This window comes from Leptonotus elevatus, chromosome 1 (assembly GCF_054856555.1).
Source record: "Leptonotus elevatus isolate MCC_2025b chromosome 1, RoL_Lele_1.0, whole genome shotgun sequence".
NCBI classification, from domain to species: domain Eukaryota; kingdom Metazoa; phylum Chordata; class Actinopteri; order Syngnathiformes; family Syngnathidae; genus Leptonotus; species Leptonotus elevatus.
In genome coordinates this window covers 2,567,760-2,571,374 of record NC_141239.1, presented here as the reverse complement: position 1 = coordinate 2,571,374, position 3,615 = coordinate 2,567,760, and the positions used below count along the sequence as shown (strand labels likewise).

General features: G+C 43.2%; 1 protein-coding gene across 1 annotated transcript; it reads left to right on the top strand.

Moving 5' to 3' along the window:
• Positions 1-305: 305 nt before the first annotated feature.
• Positions 306-3,404, top strand: LOC147180324 (uncharacterized). The gene is made up of 2 exons (XM_086081328.1): positions 306-531; positions 1,117-3,404. Exons 1-2 carry the CDS (start codon positions 306-308, stop codon positions 1,779-1,781), a joined length of 891 nt encoding a protein of 296 aa, XP_085937454.1. The 3' UTR covers positions 1,782-3,404.
• Positions 3,405-3,615: the final 211 nt, after the last annotated feature.

The window sequence follows — 3,615 nt, the reverse complement described above, 5'->3', positions numbered from 1 at the left end:
TAGAGATTTGACTTAACTCGACCAAATGTATGTTTGCCTTCTTGTGTCCCGCAGACGTTGGTGAGAAATATCTTCGTCCTGAGGAACAGGTGGTGAAGTCTCCTCATGTGAAACAGGAGGAAGAAGAGCATCCTTACATCAAAGAGGAAGAAAAGCCCCTTTGCGTCAAAGAGGAGGAGTTTGAGGATGATGTCACCAAGACACCACTGAACTTTGCCCCTTTTAAGAGTAAAGATGAAGTCATGGGTGAGAGTGAGGAGGACAGAGGGGCGGAGCCTCCAAGCAGCAGCTCAACTCCTCAACACATGGAGACAGAAGGTGATGCAGACCAATGGGCGCCATCACCAGCACAAAGTGATGACATAAGGTCACAGTCTGCTGACACTGACGATGATGAATACGCTAAAGGTGATCATGCTGACAACAACCGCTGCAAATGTTCTCAGTGTGCGAAAACATTCAGTTCAAAAGGAAATTTGAAAGTTCACCTGAGAAAACACACAGGAGAAAAACCTTTTTCCTGCTCAGACTGTGGCAAAAGCTTCTATGACAAGAGAACTTTAACAATACACAAAATAACACACACTGGAGAGAAACCTTTTTCCTGCTCAGACTGTGGCAAAAGCTTCTATGACAAGAGAACTTTAACAATACACAAAATAACACACACTGGAGAGAAACCTTTTTCCTGCCCAGACTGTGGCAAAAGCTTCTCTGACAAGAGAACTTTAAGAAATCACAAAATCGCCCACACTGGAGAGAAACCTTTTTCCTGCCCAGACTGCAGCAAAAGCTTCTCTCAGAAGTCCGCTTTAACAGTACACAAAATAACCCACACTGGAGAAAAAGCTTTTAGCTGCCCAGACTGTGGCAAAAGCTTCTCTCTGAAGGGAAATTTAAAAATACACAAAAGAACACACACTGGAGAAAAACCTTTTTCCTGCCCAGACTGCAGCAAAAGCTTCTCTCAGAAGTCCGCTTTAACAGTACACACAAGAACCCACACTGGAGAAAAACCTTTTTCCTGCCCAGACTGTGGCAAACACTTCTCACGAAAGTCAGATTTAACAAAACACACAAGAACCCACACTGGAGAAAAACCTTTTTCCTGCCCAGACTGTGGCAAAAGCTTCTCTGACAAGGGAACTTTAACAAAACACAAAATAACCCACACTGGAGAAAAAGCTTTTGCCTGCCCAGACTGTGGCAAAAGCTTCTCTAACAAGGGACATTTAACAATACACAAAATAATACACACTGGAGAGAAACCTTTTTCCTGCTCAGACTGTGGCAAAAGCTTCTCTCACAAGGGAAATTTAAAAATACACAAAATAACCCACACTGGAGAAAAACCTTTTTCCTGCCCAGACTGCAGCAAAAGCTTCTCTCAGAAGTCCACTTTAACAGTACACACAAGAACCCACACTGGAGAAAAAGCTTTTTCCTGCCCAGACTGTGGCCAAAGCTTCTCTGACAAGGGAAATTTAAAAATACACAAAATAACCCACACTGGAGAAAAACCTTTTTCCTGCCCAGACTGCAGCAAAAGCTTCTCTCAGAAGTCCGCTTTAACAGTACACACAAGAACCCACACTGGAGAAAAACCTTTTTCCTGCCCAGACTGTGGTAAAAGCTTCTCTGTAAAGGGAACTTTAAAAAGCCACTCAAGAACACATGCTGGGAAGAAACCATTTAGTTGCAGTGTTTGTGCTAAAAGATTCTCTAGTAAAAAGCTTGTTGAGACACACAAGTGTGCTGGTGAGAAAAGCAGCGATCTTTAACTCTTTGACTGCCATAAACGTTATAAAACGTTTAGCATAAACCTAGAGAAGGGCGCCGAGGACGTTAAAAGACGTCCCCTATGTTTTTTTTTTCTTTTTCGAAAACGGGTGCAGGAAAGCCTTGGGCAGCTGTGCTGAAAGTATCAGGCAGATCTGATTAGTAAAAGATTCGTTTTGGCCCCTAGAGGGCAGCGATGACTCTCTTTGCACAAGGTTGGATGGGCCGCCCACCGTGGGCGTCAGTAGAAGACGTGAGGCGGAGCTAGAGTGTTGAGGAGACAATGGCTGGTTCAAGCCATTGTGGCTTTACCAAGCAACCGGTTGCAAGCAGCTCACGCTTGAGCATTTTTTTCAAAGACGGAAAGCATCAATCAATACTAAAAAGCGCATTGATGTCGACGATGATGATGACTCCGAGCTTGACGCCAAAGTTGGAAGCCTTGGCGCGACTGTTTATGATCACGTAGTAAGCCTCACCGGCTAAGCGCGGCTAGCGCTGCTAAGGCCGCAAAACGCGCACAATAGCCGACCGGGTACTTCTACACAATCGGACATTCGATCGGGCGATGGAGAGTTGGCATCGACCAATGCAGATTGATGATGATGATGATGATGACTCCGAGCTTGACGCCAAAGTTGGAAGCCTTGACGCGACTGCTATGATTACGTAGTAAGCCTCACCGGCTAAGCGCGGCTAGCGCTGCTAACGCCGGAGCTGCACAAGCGGACATTCGATCGGACAATGAAGAGTACCCCGAGTCCAATGCATATTCATCGGAGGAGCGGGTACAGTCTGATCACGGAGAAGACACTGTTTCTGGACTACGATGCCACCATGAATGGAGTGGATAAAATGGATCAGAACATCTCCTACCACCCGGTATAGCAACTGAAGGACACGAGGAAGCGAGACGTAACGTAACCGTAGCATGATCCTGATATTAGACTTGATGGCAACACACACTGCAGTATATACTTGCTATTCCCCGGAAAAAACGGCCTGCAAGAAAGTGGAGCACGCGAAGAGGCAATCTGTTGTGCAAATGCGGTTGCGTCTCCTTGCACGCAGGACAGTGTTACACAAAGAAAAACTGTCGTTGAAACATCCAACATAATTGTAAATAGTACCACAGTTGCACACATTTGTAAATAGTTTAGTCAAATTGTTACACTGTTGAATGTAAATAAACGTATTTTGCTATCAAAAAACACTTTTTCATTCTTGGTGGTAGTGTTTTATAGAAGTAAAGCACTATTTAGGTGTTTGTGGCATCATTCATGGACAAAAAGAAGTGTCAAATTCACTAGAATGCATGAAATAATATCGTTTCACTAAAAGCTTGATTTCTCCGTATTTTGGTCCAAAACAGGCGAAATTGGGTCAAACTAACCATTTTCTATTGTTGATTACTAAAGAACGGAATAAGGTAGAAACAAACTTTTTTTTTCTGATGAAAGATGAATCCAATCTTTCATTTGGTAGTACGTGTGTTTCCATAGTCCAAACAGAACATTTTCTGTGGACCTTGAAAGATCAGTCAAAATGCTTAAATCGGCTGGCACTGACGGCATCCCTTTTCTGAAAACGTCTGGCAGTCAAAGAGTTAAAGCTTAAAAAGATGAAGGGAGTGAGTCTGGTGTGCTGTAAAAGTGTAAATGATTTTGAATAAAATAGAGAGGGAGGAAATAAGTGATCCTGCTTATTTAAAAAATGTTCAGACTTAGAAATTAATAAGTCTTTGATTTTTATGGCAACTTTATTTTAACAGTGATAGACAGAATATCAGAAAACAATTGAAAGAATGACATGGGGGGGGGGTTTGCATTTTGTTGA